We start from the raw sequence: 19,699 nt of genomic DNA, 5'->3' as shown, positions 1-19,699 counted from the left end.
AATGTTCCCCGTCTTGTAATAATGTCCCCATCCTGTAATAATGTCCCCTATCCTGGCACCTATATTTTAGTAATGTTCCCCATCTAGTCGTAATGTCCCCCATCCTGTAATAATGTCCCCTATCCTGGCACCTATACTGTAGTAATGTTCCCTCTCTTGTAGGGATGCCCCCCATCCTGTAATAACGTACCCTATCCTGGCACCTGTATTATAGTAATGTTCCCTATCTTGTAGTAATGTCCCCCATCCTGTAATAATGTCCCATATCCTGGCATCTATACTGTAGTAATGTTCCGCGTCTTGTAGTACTGTCCCCCAACCTGTAAGAATGTCCCCTATCCTGGCATCTATACTGTAGTAATGTTCCGCGTCTTGTAGTACTGTCCCCCAACCTGTAAGAATGTCCCCTATCCTGGCACCTATACTGTAGTAATGTTCCCCGTCTTGTAGTATTGTCCCCCATCCTGTAATAATGTCCCCTATCCTGGCACCTATACTGTAGTAATGTTCCCCGTCTTGTAGTAATGTCCCCCATCCTGTAATAATGTCCCCTATCCTGGCACCTATACTGTAGTAATGTACCCCGTCTTGTAGTGGTGTCCCCCATCCTGTAATAATGTCCCCTATCCTGGCACCCCTACTGTATTAATGTTCCCCATCTTGTAGGGATGTGCCCCATCCTGTAATAATGTCCCCTATCCAGGCACCTATACTGTAGTAATGTTCCCCATCTTGTAGTAATGTCCCCCATCCTGTAATAATGTTCTTCATCCTGGCACCTATATTTTAGTAATGTTCCCCATCTTGTAGTAATGTCCCCATCCAGCAATAATGTCCCCTATACTGGCACCTATATTTTAGTAATGTTCCCCGTCTTGTAGTAATGTTCCCAATCCTGTAATAACGTACCCTATCCTGGCACCTATATTTTAGTTATGTTCCTTATCTTTTAGTAATGTCCCCCATCCTGTAATAATGTCCCCTATCCTGGCACTTATACTGTAGTAATGTTCCCTATCTTGTTTGGATGTCCCCCATCCCGTAATAACGTACCCTATCCTGGCACCTATATTTTAGTAATGTTCCCCATCTTGTAGTAATGTCCCCATCCTGCAATAATGTCCCCTATACTGGCACCTATATTTTAGTAATGTTCCCCGTCTTGTAGTAATGTCCCCATCCTGCAATAATGTCCCCTATACTGGCACCTATATTTTACTAATGTTCCCCGTCTTGTAGTAATGTCCCCATCCTGTAATAATGTCCACTATACTGGCACCTATATTTTAGTAATGTTCCCCATCTAGTCGTAATGTCCCCCATCCTGTAATAATGTCCCCTATCCTGGCACCTATACTGTAGTAATGTTCCCTGTCTTGTAGCGATGCCCCCCATCCTGTAATAACGTACTCTATCCTGGCACCTATATTTTAGTAATGTTCCCTATCTTGTAGTAATGTCCCCCATCCTGTAATAACGTACCCTATCCTGGCACCTATATTATAGTAATGTTCCCTATCTTGTAGTAATGTCCCCCATCCTGTAATAATGTCCCCTATCCTGGCATCTATACTGTAGTAATGTTCCCCGTCTTGTAGTACTGTCCCCCAACCTGTAAGAATGTCCCCTATCCTGGCACCTATACTGTAGTAATGTTCCCCGTCTTGTAGTAATGTCCCCCATCCTGTAATAATGTCCCCTATCCTGGCACCTATACTGTAGTAATGTTCCCCGTCTTGTAGTAATGTCCCCCATCCTGTAATAATGTCCCCTATCCTGGCACCTATACTGTAGTAATGTACCCCGTCTTGTAGTGGTGTCCCCCATCCTGTAATAATGTCCCCTATCCTGGCACCCCTACTGTATTAATGTTCCCCATCTTGTAGGGATGTGTCCCATCCTGTAATAATGTCCCCTATCCAGGCACCTATACTGTAGTAATGTTCCCCATCTTGTAGTAATGTCCCCCATCCTGTAATAATGTTCTTCATCCTGGCACCTATATTTTAGTAATGTTCCCCGTCTTGTAGTAATGTCCCCATCCTGCAATAATGTCCCCTATACTGGCACCTATATTTTAGTAATGTTCCCCGTCTTGTAGTAATGTTCCCAATCCTGTAATAACGTACCCTATCCTGGCACCTATATTTTAGTTATGTTCCCTATCTTGTAGTAATGTCCCCCATCCTGTAATAATGTCCCATATCCTGGCATCTATACTGTAGTAATGTTCCGCGTCTTGTAGTACTGTCCCCCAACCTGTAAGAATGTCCCCTATCCTGGCATCTATACTGTAGTAATGTTCCGCGTCTTGTAGTACTGTCCCCCAACCTGTAAGAATGTCCCCTATCCTGGCACCTATACTGTAGTAATGTTCCCCGTCTTGTAGTATTGTCCCCCATCCTGTAATAATGTCCCCTATCCTGGCACCTATACTGTAGTAATGTTCCCCGTCTTGTAGTAATGTCCCCCATCCTGTAATAATGTCCCCTATCCTGGCACCTATACTGTAGTAATGTACCCCGTCTTGTAGTGGTGTCCCCCATCCTGTAATAATGTCCCCTATACTGGCACCCCTACTGTATTAATGTTCCCCATCTTGTAGGGATGTGCCCCATCCTGTAATAATGTCCCCTATCCAGGCACCTATACTGTAGTAATGTTCCCCATCTTGTAGTAATGTCCCCCATCCTGTAATAATGTTCTTCATCCTGGCACCTATATTTTAGTAATGTTCCCCATCTTGTAGTAATGTCCCCATCCAGCAATAATGTCCCCTATACTGGCACCAATATTTTAGTAATGTTCCCCGTCTTGTAGTAATGTTCCCAATCCTGTAATAACGTACCCTATCCTGGCACCTATATTTTAGTTATGTTCCTTATCTTTTAGTAATGTCCCCCATCCTGTAATAATGTCCCCTATCCTGGCACTTATACTGTAGTAATGTTCCCTATCTTGTTTGGATGTCCCCCATCCCGTAATAACGTACCCTATCCTGGCACCTATATTTTAGTAATGTTCCCCATCTTGTAGTAATGTCCCCATCCTGCAATAATGTCCCCTATACTGGCACCTATATTTTAGTAATGTTCCCCGTCTTGTAGTAATGTCCCCATCCTGCAATAATGTCCCCTATACTGGCACCTATATTTTACTAATGTTCCCCGTCTTGTAGTAATGTCCCCATCCTGTAATAATGTCCACTATACTGGCACCTATATTTTAGTAATGTTCCCCATCTAGTCGTAATGTCCCCCATCCTGTAATAATGTCCCCTATCCTGGCACCTATACTGTAGTAATGTTCCCTGTCTTGTAGCGATGCCCCCCATCCTGTAATAACGTACTCTATCCTGGCACCTATATTTTAGTAATGTTCCCTATCTTGTAGTAATGTCCCCCATCCTGTAATAACGTACCCTATCCTGGCACCTATATTATAGTAATGTTCCCTATCTTGTAGTAATGTCCCCCATCCTGTAATAATGTCCCCTATCCTGGCATCTATACTGTAGTAATGTTCCCCGTCTTGTAGTACTGTCCCCCAACCTGTAAGAATGTCCCCTATCCTGGCACCTATACTGTAGTAATGTTCCCCGTCTTGTAGTAATGTCCCCCATCCTGTAATAATGTCCCCTATCCTGGCACCTATACTGTAGTAATATTCCCCGTCTTGTAGTAATGTCCCCCATCCTGTAATAATGTCCCCTATCCTGGCACCTATACTGTAGTAATGTACCCCGTCTTGTAGTGGTGTCCCCCATCCTGTAATAATGTCCCCTATCCTGGCACCCCTACTGTATTAATGTTCCCCATCTTGTAGGGATGTGTCCCATCCTGTAATAATGTCCCCTATCCAGGCACCTATACTGTAGTAATGTTCCCCATCTTGTAGTAATGTCCCCCATCCTGTAATAATGTTCTTCATCCTGGCACCTATATTTTAGTAATGTTCCCCGTCTTGTAGTAATGTCCCCATCCTGCAATAATGTCCCCTATACTGGCACCTATATTTTAGTAATGTTCCCCGTCTTGTAGTAATGTTCCCAATCCTGTAATAACGTACCCTATCCTGGCACCTATATTTTAGTTATGTTCCCTATCTTGTAGTAATGTCCCCCATCCTGTAATAATGTCCCCTATCCTGGCACCTATACTGTAGTAATGTTCCCTGTCTTCTAGGGATGTCCCCCATCCCGTAATAACGTACCCTATCCTGGCACCTATATTTTAGTAATGTTCCCCATCTTGTAGTAATGTCCCCATCCTGCAATAATGTCCCCTATACTGGCACCTATATTTTAGTAATGTTTCCCGTCTTGTAGTAATGTCCCCATCCTGCAATAATGTCCCTTATACTGACACCTATATTTTATTAATGTTCCCCGTCTTGTAGTAATGTCCCCATCCTGTAATAATGTCCACTATACTGGCACCTATATTTTAGTAATGTTCCCCATCTAGTCGTAATGTCCCCCATCCTGTAATAATGTCCCCTATCCTGGCACCTATACTGTAGTAATGTTCCCTGTCTTGTAGCGATGCCCCCCATCCTGTAATAACGTACCCTATCCTGGCACCTATATTTTAGTAATGTTCCCTATCTTGTAGTAATGTCCCCCATCCTGTAATAACGTACCCTATCCTGGCACCTATATTTTAGTAATGTTCCCTATCTTGTAGTAATGTCCCCCATCCTGTAATAATGTCCTCTATCCTGGCACCTATACTGTAGTAATGTTCCCCGTCTTGCAGTAATGTCCCCCATCCTGTAAGAATGTCCCCTATCCTGGCACCTATACTGTAGTAATGTTCCACGTCTTGTAGTAATGTCCCACATCCTGTAATAATGTCCCCTATCCTGGCACCTATACTGTAGTAATGTTCCGCGTCTTGTAGTACTGTCCCCCATCCTGTAAGAATATCCCCTATCCTGGCACCTATACTGTAGTAATGTTCCCCGTCTTGTAGTTGTGTCCCCCATCCTGTAATAATGTCCCCTATCCTGGCACCTATACTGTAGTAATGTTCCCCGTCTTGTAGTAATGTCCCCCATCCTGTAATAATGTCCCCTATCCTGGCACCTATACTGTAGTAATGTTCCCCGTCTTGTAGTTATGTCCCCCATCCTGTAATAATGTCCCCTATCCTGGCACCTATACTGTAGTAATGTTCCCCGTCTTGTAGTAATGTCCCCCATCCTGTAATAATGTCCCCTATCCTGGCACCTATACTGTAGTAATGTTCCCCGTCTTGCAGTAATGTCCCCCATCCTGTAATAATGTCCCCTATCCTGGCACCTATACTGTAGTAATGTTCCCCGTCTTGCAGTAATGTCCCCCATCATGGCCCCTTCATTTAATAATGTCTCCCATCCTGGGCTCCTTTCTGTAATAAAAGAGGAGATATAAGGGCTAATAAGGTAATTACTGCAAAATATCATAATGGTGATTTTTAGCACCTGGCATTTAGGTGCGTCCAAGTTTTCATTTTATCTAGGTCGTGTACAGCAGATGTCTATCTTGTTTGATCTGCATCATTATTTTTTTGTATCTATATATTTATACATTTCACACGTGTATTATCAATTTTAATGCTACGGGGATAAAGAGATTACTAAAATGCACTTCACCTTGAGGAAAGCAGAAAATGAAGTGTAAGGAATTTAGATATTTCACAGCATTTCGATCCCCAAACATCAAGCCATAAACCTCTGTAACGCTTTCCAGAGGCGATGTGAGAGGTTGCCTTTCTTCCTTCCATTCCCACCAATTTTCAGACTAGCCTTCACCCCAGCCAAATTGTTCTCAGATGCACGGCTCCCAGAGGTCTCCTTGGAAACGGGTGAAAAGAGACAGCTTTCTTCCATTGAAATCCAGGGCAACCGAGGGGCTGGGGGGGCTCCTGACACAAATCAATTGCAATTTCTAGGGTCACTGAACTCATTTTAGTGAGTATAATATGCCAGCCTGAGTGTGAAAGGGTTATATGTACTCACAAAAAGAGTCCCTCTCCGACTTCAAAGGCCCCTTCCTTTCTACCCGGCCCCCTTGTTCTTATATCCTATCCGCACTATAGCTATTGATACCCCAGAGCGGAGCCTTCCTTACACGACATCCGTCAGTGCAAACACTCAGGGTACACACAAAACACCACAAGTACCAGGAGTCGGGGAGGGAATATGTTGCTTCTCCCATTGGACATGCAGCATATAAATAAATCGATATCTTGATGGAAAAAAAAACGACAATGCACAAAAGTGCAACATGGTGTACAAGGATCAGTATTAACCCCTGAACATCCACATATGAAAAGGCCTTAATGACCAGCTTTTAGCAGCCTTGCTTCATGCAGGAGTCATTTATATGATGTTTTAAGTGATTTTAGAAAGCAAATATTGTTTGCACTGGGTTTGATTTTGCTTTTATATACTGGTCACATTTCACACTAAATACAAATGTAATTAATTCTTTAGATAGTAGGTTTAGACACATAAGTACAGTTATTTTATTTAGTATTTCTTGTGCAAGGAAATGTATTCTTAATTGTGATTTTCAGACTTTTTGGAGCTGGAATTTTATTCTCTCTCCTGGTTAAGCTATATATATTGTGACAGAGTCACTGGTATGATATATGAGGGGAGGTATGTGTCACACAGGTTGCTAGCCTGTGTTAACTGAAACCAATAAACTTTCTGCCAGTATGTTATAAGCTAGGGGTTAACTATTTTAAAGGGTTGGTCTTGGCTACTGCAAACTCACAACAGAGAAAAAAAAACAGGACTGAACATTTAAATGTTGCTCAGCTACACCCTGAGGTGGAGTCATGGGGAATGACTTCCCTCCCATCTCTACGTCATTCCCCATGACTTCACCTCAGGGTGTGGTTGAGCAACATTTAAATGTTCAGTCCTGTTTTTTTTTCTCTGTTGTGAGTTTGGAGTGGCAAAGACTCCAGACTGGAAGTCCACAGCTCAGAGAGGAGCTAAAAGCTGCGACTACAACCTGTGTGAGCAAACTCCACATTGCTATGGACTGTGCTATCGTTTGTCTTTTGTTTTGTTGTTTTGCCAGTAAGGCTGTGTTTATTTTTGCTGGAGCTGCAGGGCTTTATGCCACATAATAAAGCCTGCAGAGAAAACACGGTTCCCGAGACTACTTCCGGAAGCGGCCGACTGAGGCGTCTTACCACTCTGGCAATGGCACTCATAGAAGCCCCAGTTACTATCAGGGCTGTGGAGTCAGAGACGTGGAGTCAGTGTCCATTCTGGTGTAGTTGAAGTTGGAGTCGGTATAAAATGAACCGACTCAGACTCCTAAACTATATAATAAATTGGGATCAGACATACAATGCAGGATATGCTGTAAATGTTTTCAAAAGAAGGTGGTTATGAAATGTCCTATAAATGTTCTGTTCTGTTCCTGATCTAAGGATCTCGGCTTTTAGTTGAGATGAATCTGTGCTGCACTTTATGTACATGCTTAGTAGTGAGGCAGACCTGTGGAGTCAGAGTCAGGGAAATTGAGGAGTCGGAGCAGGGGGTTTGGCTTACTGACTCCACAGCCCTGGTTACTACAGCCTTCTTCTTCTAACTTTCTATGATTCTGTGACATTTTAGGCTACGTTCCCACGATGAGTTTTTGGTGAGCTTTTTACGTTGCATATTTTCAAAAAATTGCAAGTAACCTATGTTACTTAGTAGGCGCAGAAATGTGGCAGAAAATCAGAAACATCAAAAACTCATCAAAAGCTCATCGGGGGAACGTAACCGAACACTGAAGAATAATTGTGAATGAGCGTTCCAACACTCATTTCACAATTATCTTTTAGTGAAGAGCATGTATTTAACCATCAAAAAGCACAGCTAACTATCCTTTTCAATACAGGGAGAATTCATAAAAATATGTACTCCGGGAGGTATACCAAAAAAATGTCCCCATGAAAATAAGGCTTGTATCGTGGTATCCAAATTTACCTTTTGCAAACCCAATGTGGTCTTTATGATCAAAATGTATGTTGAGAAATAGTCCATCACAGGCATGGCTATATGTTTTGGAAAGTGTAGTTCAATACTGGATATATAAAAAAAATACAAAATACATTTTACAATGGGAGTCACCAACAGACATAAGGAACTCAGTCGGAGGCGCTGTTTGCACAGCAAAGAGTGTAGGATAAGCGTGATCATCTTCTGAACATAGGTTTGCCCTGATGAATCAATAAAATCTTTAAAGCACCACTCCAGCATTTTTTTTATTTCCCCGCTGGAGTGGTGCTTAAATTCCAAGTCCCCGGCCCCTTGTCTGATACTCTCCTTGCAGCATCTTCATCTGTTTTCGCCCCCGCTCCGCCCCGTCTCCTGCAGTTTGTGACCTGTCGGCTGTTCCAGTGTTTAATGGGGCGATCCAGAGGTCACTAATCAATGTAAGCCTATGACAGCCTGGTTCTGGCCTTGTTCTGGCTCTCATAGACTTACATTGAGAGTTTGAGACTTAGCTTCTGAGTTCCGGCCACTCAGAAGTTGCGGTCAAAAGATGGTGCTATGAGATTGGACCGGCACCGAAGACGCCGGAGGGTAGCATATGACTGGAGACAGGAGACTTACATTTAAAGTACCACTCCAGCGGTGAAAAAAAAATAGCTGAAGTGGTGCTTTAACTTTGGAGGAAAAACTAATTAAATCACAATAAACAAATTATTGCCACCTAGGTCTAAACCTTGCTCTAATGTAGTATCTCATCTGCAGATAATTGTGTCAGTGGCAGCATGCAAGGGAAGGGCTGGGGGCCCGCCATCACTAATGTTTCCTTAAACATTGTTTGATGTGACAAGTTTCAGGAAGAGCGGATTCTCCCCCCACACCCATACAGATAAAGGGCTTCCTCTTTAGTGATTAAATAAACCTCTCCCATAAGAATTCTACAATACACCAGTTCAACAAAACATTGCAAACACATTGATGCTAACAGTAGGCACAAAATCATAATCATACTATTCGTTATAGAGAAACCCCACCCAAAATCTCATAACTCAAGTTTAGCTTAAATCATTGTCAATCTATCCATCCTCATTGATGTTATTAATTCAAAGTACATAAGGACATATGTAGAGACTGCCTTTTACTTTATATCCTATAATCTTTCCAGTAGGCCAATAAAATGTATTAGCACATCTAAAATACAGTACTTATTTCCTCTCCATGTGCTTTCCTTCTATAGAATGTTTTCTCCGCTCTCTATAAGACTTTAGATACTTTCTCTCCTCTCCACTGTAGATCTCTGTACAACCTCCTCGCACTCCAGCTGCAACTCAAATGCATTTACACATCTGTTTGTGCACATTTGTGTCCTTTTCATTTTTTAAATGGACTGCACATAGAGCTTTAATGATCCATACATTCATCCAGTTTAAAAAAGATCCATGTGTCTGATCTCCGGGACTCAAAGAATGCCCTATTTGTATCCATCATCCATTAAAATCTATAGAGATCGGTAAAAAAACAGATGGAAAAATGGAAAACATACTTTGTACTTCAGTTTTCTTTTCTATCCATGTTTCCCCCTTTTTTAACTGATTCATTCACAGTCTACCTCCTTCAGATTTTTTAAAACGGATGAGAAAAAAAAAGGATTCATGAAAAATTAGACAAAATTGGTCTGTTTTACATGGATGTAAAATTGGAAACCAAAGTGTGAATGTAGCTTAAGCGCTGATTCAGCTGGACATTTTTATGGTCAGTGTGCTGTCTGTGCGCTCAATAGACATCATACTGATGCAATAATAACTAATGTGCCTGTATTCACCAAATACTTTTCACACAGATCAAATATCACAGCATGCACTGGTCTGGTCCCAATTACGGACCAGACTAGTGCATGTTAATAACAGGCCGCTCCTGCACTCGTACGCTATTGTAGTGGGCTTTTTGACACTGGGCAGCACATTGTGCTCCAGAATACTTAGACAGTCTTAAGATTTCATTGTGCCTTGCACAGATTCAAGACCCCCTGTGCCAGATGCAGCAGAGCCACACCAGAACATAACTAAGCCTCCTCCATGTGTCACAGTAGGTACAATGTTCTATTATTTGTATGCTTAATTTTTCATCTGTGAATATAGAGCTGAGGTGACTTGCCAAAAAGCTTCAGTTTTGTGGCTTGTCCATTTGCGTTTTGGCAAATTACAGTCTCGCTTTTTATGATTTGCTTTCAACAGTGTTTGCATCCTCGGTTGTCTTCCATGAAGTCCACTTTGGACAAGACAATGATGGATGGTGCAATCTGACACTGAGGCATCTCTTACCCGGTGGTACCGGATCGGGGCTTCTTTCTTCCCTCTCGGCGGGCGGCAAACTTCGAGTTCACCTCTAATCTCTTTTCAAATTACTCTGGGCTCTTTGGTTATCATTCCTATTATTCACCTCTTCAATTTGTGATCAGTTTTCCTCTTGCAACCACGTCCAGGGAGGTTGTCTACAGTCCCATAGACCTTAAACTTCTGAATAATATGTGCAACTTGTGATGCAGCAGACATCCCTTTAATGGTTCAGTATGTTTTGAATGACCATGTACCTTCCCCTTTAACTGACTGGTCACATGACCGTGACATCACACAGGTACTTATGCACACAGAAGGTCCTATCTGTGTGTGTGTGTGCTGCAGTATATATAAACCCTGTGTGTTCCGGTGTGTAGGAGTTCCTGGGTGTTGGGAGCTCCTGTGTGGGCACCGTGTGAGAGGCACAAGGCTGTTCCCTGTGTGTGGGGGGGGACACTGCTCGTGTGAGGCCTGGTGGACTACTGGGAGGTGAAGCCTGGATCCCTGTGTGAGAGTATGGGGGATGCCAGTAAGCCTCGGAGTGCCACACAAGCGTCCTGAAGGGTGAAGCCTGGGTATGACATGTGTAATATGCCAGTAAGCCTTAAAGGGAGTGACGGCTGGAGACCACGTGTGGTAAGCCGTAGAGCCACAGTGGTGGCGTATGGAAAGGACTATCACAGCTGAAGTCGGCAAAGGTAATACTCGTGTGTTATGGACATTTAAATGGACATTGTTTTAGTATTTCCTTGCGGAAGGCTGTAATTAGAGCCAAGTGGGCCGGTCTGCCACTTGGGCTTGTGGACTTTATCAGTGTGTCGGCAGGCCACGGAGTTGGACCCGGAAAGAAGCTGTTTATGAAGTGTAATAAACTGCTGAGCATTGTTGAAAAACAGAAAGCTTATCATATGTGAGTTGATTTACTCAGCGAAGAAAGTATCCCCCCAGGATAATGATAAGCGCTGCCTTACATGTGGTTTGAGAGTGCGGGCAACTGCAGTCTGGTTGCTAGGGGCAACTGCAGTCTGGTTGCTAGGGGCAGCTGCAATCTGGTTGCTGGGAGCAACTGCAGTCTGGTTGCTGGGAGCTACTGCAGTCTGGTTGCTGGGAGCAACGGCACAGGACGATGAGTGTGGATAAAGCATCTGGCTGCAACTCGGCGGGGTTGCGAAAGTCATCGTCGCACTCAAACCTGGTTTGCTGTGGCTCGGCGGGGCTCACGAAGGTCAAAGCATCTGGCTGCAACTCGGCGGGGTTGCGAGGGTTGTCGTCGAACTCAAACCTGGTTTGCTGTGGCTCGGCGGGGCTCACGAAGTTCAAAGCATCTTGCTGCAACTCGGCGGGGTTGCGAAGATTGACGGCGCACTCAAATCCTGTTTTGCGGTGGCTCGGCGGGGCCACAAAAATTTTTTCGGGGAGAGCGGTGAAGTTCAAGTGTGAACAGTGTACCATGATGGCTGTGAGCAAAGCAGCAGAGGTGTCTGGAGCTATTGAGCGTTTGAAGGGCCAGTTGGGACCGGAGCAAGTATTTGAGAAACTCTTACAGGACATGGTGCGGGAACCACAGGAGCTGTGGGCACCGTATAGAATGGCGGCAGTGGACCATTCTATGGACTCTCCGGGGGCGCCCGTGTTGTCCCAGAGTGCCCGGGGAGGTGGTAAGAGATCTTGTGAACTGAGTCCTAAGACTGTCGCTGATGTTTTTTGTAAAAATTCCCTTACAGGTGTGGTTATTAAAAAGGGGGCGGATTTTCACAAGAGTGTGGAGTGTAGAAAACTGGAAATTGTTGATGATTGTGGGTGGGTACCTCCTAAAAATGACAAGGTGACCGTTGATAACGGGGTAGCTCCAGTGGAAGGGGGTGAAGTCAAAGTGGGAGGTGACCTGGTAGTCCACAACATCATGGGGAGTGACACAGACCCCATAGCTGACGGTGACACTACGGAAGTAGAAGGAGAGGTCCGTCAGGAGGGGCTAGACGAGGGGAGAGAGTCCACCTCTCGTCGTAGACGGCGCAGGGGCCACAAAAAGGTTGCTCCTGTACTCTTTGCTGAAAGTGAAAGTAAAGAAAATGTAATGGTGTGTGCCATTGTTTCAAGTGTGGATCCTCCTTCAGAGGCAGAAGAGGAGGTGACGGACCTGGAGAACGTGTCCTCAGACCAGCGGAGCCTGGAGTCTGAACGGCAGAGGGTCTACCAGATTGTGAAGAACTTACAGCGAGATCTAAAGGGAAGCAACAAGGAAGTTGTCCAGTGGAAGGAGATGTTCCACGCAATTAAGGAGGACCGCCGCAAAATTAAGGAAGAGGTTTTGCAGTTGAAGCTTGAGAAGGAGGAGCGGCAGGATGGTGTTTCTGGACGTGAACAAATCCTAGAACGACAGCGCAAACAGCTCAACCAGGAGCTGTGTGACACCAAGAAGGAGTGTGGTGAACGCAGTAGGGAACTGCAACAGAGTAAGAGAGATTATGAGGATCTCCTCAATGTGAAAGAAAAACTAGAGGAGGATAAGGCGGGTGCAGAGCAAGTGCGCAAAGTGGTTGAGACCACTCTGCAAGATATCCGTGAGGAGAATGATGATCTCCGGGGAAAGACCCTAGATCTGGAAGCTCAGGTGAAGGAGCTACAGATGTCCTGTGATACTCTCCAGAAGGCGGAGACGTACCTTAAGGAGACAGTCAGCAAGATGGAAGCTGAGCGAGAGAAGATGGAGGAGTCCATCGGAAAAGCCACAGACCAGGGCCAGGAGTTGACCGCTGGTGATGGGAGGTATGAAGCAGATACCTCCTCGAGTGATGTGGGCTTGGAGGGTTCGGTGGATGTCGGAGCCGAGATCAAGCAGCTCAAGGAGTTGCTACAAGCCCAGTGGACGCAAGAGAAGCGTGAGAGACTGGCTATTGAGAGCCGAGTGGGCGCATTGGAGACGGAGAGTTCTGAGACAGCTCTGCTGCTGGAAGAGCAGTTGAAGCAGGAAGAGCTTCAGAGATGGACTGTTGAGAGGCGAGTAACTGAGCTGGAAGGAGAAGTTTTAGAGCTCAAAGGTCGCCTAGCAAAGTGTCACGTGGAGAACGAGGTCTCCTTGGAGAAGGGAAAAGGCAAACAAGTTGCACTTACTCCCTTAGACCATGAGAAGGTGGACCTGAGGAGAGCTAAGAGTATGGTGTTGGAAGATAAAGGTGAAGTGGAGGTGGTCAAGACGAAAAGTTGTGAAGTTGTAGCTGTGAGTCAGCTCAGGGGAAGCATCCAGGGTGAAGAAGCTGGAAGTCAGTTGTCCCTGAAACCTGAGCTGGTTGATCGTCTGGGAACCACTGGTGAGACCGAAACGTCTCGGTACAAGTGCCTCGTAGATGTACCCGAGGACTTGAGGGAAGAATGCACCCATGAGTTCGTGCATGAGGAGTTTAAGAAGGTCGTGGGAGCCTGTAAGGTGTACTTGACCTCAGAGGCTAGACAGCTGGTGTTCCTGTCCACGACTGAAGTCACAGTGAAGAGGGTGGCGATCCTGAGTGACATACATTGGCGATGTATTCGCACGAAGCGGTTTCTCCGGTTGAAGACGGAGCAAGCCGCTAGACAACTGGAGCTGATGAGAAAGGCTCACAGTCTGCGAGAAGAGGTCATCCGGGTGCCTCGTGTTCTGGTGATAGAGCTCATTGGGAGAAATGGCCGAGCCATGCAGATGAGGGTGAAGAAGTCTGGTGTGGTAAAAGTAAGCAGTCCACGTGATCGTCGGGACTGGATGCCTGATGAAGACGGCATGGTGTCATTCTACGCTGTAGGAACGGAAGAAAGTCTTGCAGATATGAGCATGCTGGTGGAGTACCGAGTGACCTACCTGCGAGAGGTGGAAAAGTTGAATCTCGCTAGACTGCGAGTGGATAGACAGCATCATCTGAGCAACAGAAGATGGCAGCCGTCTAGAAAGTGTGAGACCAGACAGAGAAAGGGCTCCCTAAATATCAGAGCAGCTGAGGTTAGGGACCTTTCAAGATGTCCTGGGAGTGGGTTTGGAGGTAGTGAGACCTCCAGTGACTCAGGGTTGAGTGGCCCATACAATCGACCCAATAGAGGACGGAACCATGTGGAGTCACACTGCTGTATTGACCGCTGGGAGCGGGGGAGACCCGGTAGGGTTTCGATTGACCGCTGGGAGCGGGGGAGACCTGACAAGGTTACGACTGACCACTGGGAGCGGGGGAGCCGCTGGGAGCGGGGGAAGTCTGACAAGTTTACGACCCGGAAATGTGACTTGACGGAGTCTATGACATTGACAGATGGTAGGTCCCTAAGGAGTGGGCTAATATCAATGACTAATGTTCCAGGGGCTGGACAACGCAAGGGTCAAGTGCATGGTCTCAGTGTGAACTGTGGGATATAGACTGTTTGTGTATATTATGTGTTCAACCCCACAAGTTTGAACAGAGGGGGGGAATATGTGATGCAGCAGACATCCCTTTAATGGTTCAGTGTGTTTTGAATGACCATGTACCTTCCCCTTTAACTGACTGGTCACATGACCGTGACATCACACAGGTTCTTATGCACACAGAAGGTCCTATCTGTGGGTGTGTGTGTGTGTGCTGCAGTATATATAAACCCTGTGTGTTCCGGTGTGTAGGAGTTCCTGGGTGTTGGGAGCTCCTGTGTGGGCACCGTGTGAGAGGCACAAGGCTGTTCCCTGTGTGTGGGGGGGAACACTGCTCGTGTGAGGCCTGGTGGACTCCTGGGAGGTGAAGCCTGGATCCCTGTGTGAGAGTATGGGGGATGCCAGTAAGCCTCGGAGTGCCACACAAGCGTCCTGAAGGGTGAAGTCTGGGTATGATATGTGTAATATGCCAGTAAGCCTTAAAGGGAGTGACGGCTGGAGACCACGTGTGGTAAGCCGTAGAGCCACAGTGGTGGCGTATGGAAAGGACTATCACAGCTGAAGTCGGCAAAGGTAATACTCGTGTGTTATGGACATTTATATGGACATTGTTTTAGTATTTCCTTGCGGAAGGCTGTAATTAGAGCCAAGTGGGCCGGTCTGCCACTTGGACTCGTGGACTTTATCAGTGTGTCGGCAGGCCACGGCGTTGGACCCGGAAAGAAGCTGTTTATGAAGTGTAATAAACTGCTGTGCATTGTTGAAAAACAGAAAGCTTATCATATGTGAGTTGATTTACTCAGTGAAGCGAGTATCCCCCAGGATAATGATAAGCGCTGCCTTACAAACTGTAGTAACAGAAACATCAAGGTGTTTGGAGATGGACTTATAGCCTTTACCTTTAACATGTTTTCTATAATATTCTTTCCAATCTCCTGAGACAACTCTCTCCTTAGTTTTCTCTGGTACATGTTCACTTTTATACATAGCATGATATCAAACAGCACAGTGACTACTTTTCACAGAGTTACACACAAAGCAAGTCTGTTACGAACCTCTCTCGTCTTCTGTGCTGGGCTTCACTCCCTTCCCCTATGGTTGCCACCCTTTGCTGTGCGCCAAGTTGGGTCTTACAAGTGGCCGGCTGTTTCCCAGTGACATCATCTCCCAAGGCCTTTTAAGGTCCACAAATGTACCACCTTGTCTGAGTATGGAGACTGTAAGGTATTTAGTTGCGATTTATTTGGAGTTTTCCTTATCCAGTTTCTTTTGTTACCATCATCTCTTCAGACACCTGCAACTTCTACAATTTGCACCTAGTGGTCTACAAGACATGCTGGTAAACCTATCATTTGCCATAAGTATTGTGAACTGCTGTGGATTCTTCAACTTGTTTCTGCGTCCTGCTAATTAACCCATCATTTGCTGTAAGCATTACAACTGGTATTACAGTCTGTTCATATTACACTACAGTCTGCTGTGGTTTCTACAATTTATATCTAAGTTCTGTTTCACAACTGGCATTTTCCTCTTCATCTGCCCTCCTGGTTCTGTGGCTTCTGGTATGTCCTGCCTCGCTTGTTTTTCTGCCATCCACCATAGCTTATTGTCCGGGCCCTTTCTGTTCCACATGCCTTCCAGCCTGCTGAGTCAAAACTCAGTGTCCATATGCTCTCCCTGACGTGCGGCTTCATGAATCCACCTCACCAGGTGAGAGTTAACACAGTCAAGTCCGCAATTTGAATAAGTCATTAGAATGACCATCTAAACCTGACCTAACACTGGGGGGGGAATGGGGAGAGCAGAGAGAGCAGTCAGCACTACGACAAGGATCTCTGAATGGATTTGTAGCAGTTTTGCAAACGGAAGCAGCTTGATAAACGACTAGTCAACACTCTGCAGCTGCAAAATGGTAGAACATTTTTAATGAAGTCTATTTGTAAAATTGCTTAACTTTGCATTTAGGAAGAAAGTAAACATTAAAATAAAAATTCTGTGTGAAGGTGTACATAGCCTTTAAAGGGAAATTGTTCCCAGATTTCGAGTCACTAAACATGATGACATGATCCTGTAGGAATTGTAAACTGCATTTCACAAATTCTCTTCTTTAAAAATGGCCATTTTTTCCCTTCTGGCATGTAAAGGAGTTTTATCTAAATCTCAACACTGTGTAAAAAGCTTACCACTTACCAGGAGTTATGAGGGCAGTACTGAAGCCGCTGCACAAACTAAGCATCCTGGCACTTACTGTAGCTTCCCACTCCTCTTTAGAACATCGAGCCAAACATTTGGCAAAAAGCAGACTCCAATCAGGATGCATCAATCATATTAGGAAATCATTTTAAATCATGCAGTTAAAAACTAGAATGAAATTTATTAAGGTGCTATACATTTTAAAATCGTGCCGACAACTTCATCAGGGGCATAAAAACTGACAAACAAGCCATATTCAAAGGAAGTGTCAGTGATGTCACCTGACTGAATCACTTGATCAAAAATGTAAGAAATCACAATTGCAATAAATATATAAAAAGTACAAATACAATAATATAAAATAAATAAAATACTCAAAGCATGTATCAAAAATATTTTCAAAACTTATTAAACATATACACATGACAAAATTGTTGTTACCCTTCTGGTAAAGTAAAAAAAAAAACACAATGATCACTGAAATAACTTGAAACTGACAAACATAAATTTCTATTTAAATTTACTGAATATCAACTAATGAAAATCAGACATTGCTTTTGAATTTTGATTGTACAGGAAAAAAATGTAAAAGAAACCCCAAACTTGTAATCAGTCTGCCTATTTAGAGGGTGAAAAGTAGTGACTGTGCTGTTTGGTATCATGGTGTGAACATGTAACAGAGAAAACTACGGAGAGAGTTGTCTCAAGAGATTGGAAAGAATATTATAGTAAACATGTTAAAGGTAAAGGCTATAAGTCCATCTCCAAACACCTTGATGTTTCTGTTACTACAGTTGCACATATTATTCTGAACTTTAAAGGGGTATTCTCATCTCCAAGATCCTATCCCAATATGTAGTAGGTGTAATAATAGTAATATTAGCAAATATGTCCAATTAGAAATGTAGTATAGCTTTTCTGGTTCCCTATCTCTCTCATGTGCAGGCATCGTTGGACCTTAGGTATGTGCTGAGTTTTATTTTTTATGTCATTTTTATATTCCTTTTTATGTGCTGAGGTAAAAAAACGAAAAGAAAAATAGAAAATATATGTCTATTTCTCACATTTTTTATTTTAATTTCTAACAACCACAGAGGACCGCTAAAAACATTTTTCCCTTTTCCACAGAAATCATTTTTATATATTGGACATATTTTTTTCGATGGGACCTGGGCTACAAACAGTCATTCAGACTGTTGGTATCTCTTTTTTTTTTCAATTAATTTCACACTCAAAGTTTTAACAAAGACCTTTGGGGGGAATTTTAACATATTAATACATTATTTTAATGCTGATCTCCCCTGTAACCGAGGCTAGTATTTCAGCCCCTGTTACAGAGGAAATTGTGCTTTCTGGTTGCATAGCAAAGCTGACAGCGTTTCCTAGGACCCAGCACCTCCTGCTCCCTCCCTCACCCAGTAATGACATGATCAATGGGTCTGGAGGAGGAAGCAGCATTAACGTTTACCATTACTCTGTACACAGTGCTTGTTCAGTCTTGTGTATACAGTGACAGAGTATACAGTGACAGGAAGGCCCCCACTTTTTCGGCGGGGAGTCGGCTGTGTCTGATATCCAGCTCCCCATTATGTACAGCTGCACGATCTCTTGCGAGTACCTTACTCTGCACTGATGCTTTAGAACGTCACTGCAAAGTAAACTGAAGACCTACCGGATGTATAAAGTCTATGGGTAGTTCAGAACTAGTATAAAAATGCTTAATAGAAAATACTTCACAGGTAATCGCAGATTAAAAACTTATACATTTTTGCATTATAATTTTGCAACAAAAGCATTTATCCTTACCACATCTAAATGAGCCGCAGAGGCCTGAGAACAAAGACATATGTAATGAACTATTCTTTCCGATTTTTGTAAAAATTAGCTGGCTTAACTTTGTTGTTATCAATGAGGTTATTAATGGTTGTCTGAGAAATGTTCTGCCAGTCTGAATGCATTTGGACATTAAAATCATCAAGATCTGCAGCTGTCAGCTCCCTTGCAATTGCCGACCAATGACGTACCAGATTTGCTCGACGGGAGACAAGTCTATCCTGTTCAGCAACGAGTCTAGCTTTTGTCTTTGAAACAATGATAATCAGAGACTGGTCTGGAGACCATGTGGGCAAAGCCATAAAGAGGCCTTCATGAGGGAACGTCACACCGGTCCCATTCCCAGGATTACGGTTTGAGGTGGGATAATGTAGGGTAAGCCAGACCACTCTACTCTTCATTCCAGGAACAATAACAGTTCGGCGTTACACTGATTTGGTCGTTGAACCAGTAGCACAACCATTTTTCCAAAGTGTCCCAGGGCCATTTCCAAAACAACAATGCCAGGAGGTATGTTGCTCGTGCTACTATAAGCATCCTGCGAGGTCTAAACATGTTACTATGGTCTACCGTGTCTTCAGACTTGTCTCCCATTGAGCACATCAAGGACATCATTGATCAAGAATTGCAAAGGGAGCTGCCAGTAAGTGCATTTTCCAAGGCAGAACGTTCATTCCTCAGACAAACAATAATATCCTCATTGATAGCATGACAACAAGTGTGTGTTCATTTTTCACATGGTGCTCATATGCAATACTAAATAAATTAAGATGCTTTGAAAATTTTGTTTCCATATATTTCATCATTTGGATATCAATAACACGTCTATGCATCCTGTGACTTATAAGTCCATGACTTTTCCATCTTGGTGTTGCCATTTCAATGTTGAGGATTGTATATTAAAATCATCACATAATATATGCCTTGGATATACTTTCTCAAAGAACCTAATCTGCAAAAGAGCCACTTGGTTAAGGATGTACTGTGG

The 19,699-nt window shown here is 44.0% G+C and overlaps 1 protein-coding gene across 3 annotated transcripts in view; it reads right to left on the bottom strand.

Annotated features, from left to right (window-relative positions):
• Positions 1–19,699, bottom strand: part of LOC141156641 (uncharacterized oxidoreductase ZK1290.5-like) — a 199,732-nt gene that overhangs the window by 170,826 nt on the left and 9,207 nt on the right. Inside the window, exon 1 of one of the 3 annotated variants that reach the window (XM_073642834.1) lies at positions 16,876–17,000. The exons of the other annotated variants lie outside the window; for them this stretch is intronic. Within the exon in view, the coding sequence (XP_073498935.1) occupies positions 16,876–16,921 (46 nt within the window). The 5' untranslated portion in view covers positions 16,922–17,000. Of the gene's footprint in view, positions 1–16,875; positions 17,001–19,699 lie in introns of those variants that run through there. 3 annotated transcript variants of the gene reach the window in all.

The sequence above is a fragment of the Phyllobates terribilis genome, unplaced genomic scaffold, assembly GCF_046119375.1.
Source record: "Phyllobates terribilis strain yellow unplaced genomic scaffold, ASM4611937v1 Scaffold_8__6_contigs__length_399053987, whole genome shotgun sequence".
NCBI lineage: Eukaryota > Metazoa > Chordata > Amphibia > Anura > Dendrobatidae > Phyllobates > Phyllobates terribilis.
Note: the sequence above shows the minus strand (reverse complement) of the source record. Positions and strands in the feature narration are given on the sequence as shown.